Source organism: Diaphorina citri, unplaced genomic scaffold (assembly GCF_000475195.1).
Source record: "Diaphorina citri unplaced genomic scaffold, Diaci psyllid genome assembly version 1.1 scaffold16975, whole genome shotgun sequence".
Lineage (NCBI taxonomy): Eukaryota > Metazoa > Arthropoda > Insecta > Hemiptera > Psyllidae > Diaphorina > Diaphorina citri.
In genome coordinates this window covers 1-1,060 of record NW_007394332.1, presented here as the reverse complement: position 1 = coordinate 1,060, position 1,060 = coordinate 1, and the positions used below count along the sequence as shown (strand labels likewise).

Sequence of the window (1,060 nt, the reverse complement as noted above, 5' to 3'; positions counted from 1 at the left end):
TTCTATGAAATTATCAGTTTTAACAAAGTCTTTATACAGTATTTTGAGAAGCTTCTTGACTAATATTGGTGGTATGGTGGTATTTCTGGACATTGTTTAAATTTAAATCTAAACTAGGTATGAGGGTAATGAAAGTAAATCTGGGATCAAGTCCATCAATGCGGACATTTTTTGTGTATTCCCTGAAATCATTGTTTAAATCTGAACTATGAGGGTACCTAATAAAAGTAAATCTGGATAGAAGGCATTCTTGGCCCCTATTGTTGGTTGATTGTTTCAAATGAAATAGATCGTAGAGCCGCTTCTAGTGTTCAATAAACCCTGAAAACCCCGATAACTTTATTTCATACAAAAACTCGACTTGCGGATGGATACCTATACCGACTTCCGGATAGATATACATTAATTTTCAATATAGAAGAAGAAAAGGAAGACAATAAGGTTCTTAAAATGAATCCTAACTAAGTATTGTAGGTACTGATTTTGTCTTCAATTTGCTGATTGTTTCAGGTAATGACATCAATAAGAGAGAAACGGGACGACCCAGTAGGAGCAATGTCATCAACGAGCTAAATGGATTAGGGAACGCATTTAACATCTCTCAAATCAATCGAATTACTAAATCCTTCAGTAATTCAAAAGAAATATGGAACGGTAACAAAGAGATAAACAAAAGACACAACAATACCCAGGTCCAAGTGCATATGGAACAACTGGGTAATCGAATCAATAAACGAAAAACAAACGGGGCAAGTATGCCACCTATGGTTCTCAGTGATTTGGCCAACATCCTTGAACAAACAAACTATGGACCAAGAAACTATGTACCACAGAACATTCAAAATCTTTACAATGGCGATCAGTACAATTCTAACTATAATTACAGGTTGGCAAATCAGCAAACTTTGGGTGGGAACGGTCAAGGTAACAATCGGTTTGGCAAAAATTACGCCAGCAATTATATTCGAAATAACAATAATTATTTTAAAACAAACAATGAAAATTGGAACAGTGAAAAAGCAAACAAGCCAGCGGAAACTTTGAATAATGTGGGTCAAGA

General features: G+C 35.1%; 1 protein-coding gene across 1 annotated transcript; it reads left to right on the top strand.

Annotated features, from left to right (window-relative positions):
• Nucleotides 1-510: 510 nt before the first annotated feature.
• On the top strand, nt 511-1,053 carry LOC103523186 (uncharacterized protein DDB_G0280315-like; the record flags this gene model as incomplete). Its single annotated transcript, XM_008488254.1, has 1 exon — nt 511-1,053. A coding segment is annotated over one exon (543 nt), but the record flags the coding sequence as incomplete, so codon positions are not given.
• Between the last annotated feature and the right edge of the window lie 7 nt (nt 1,054-1,060).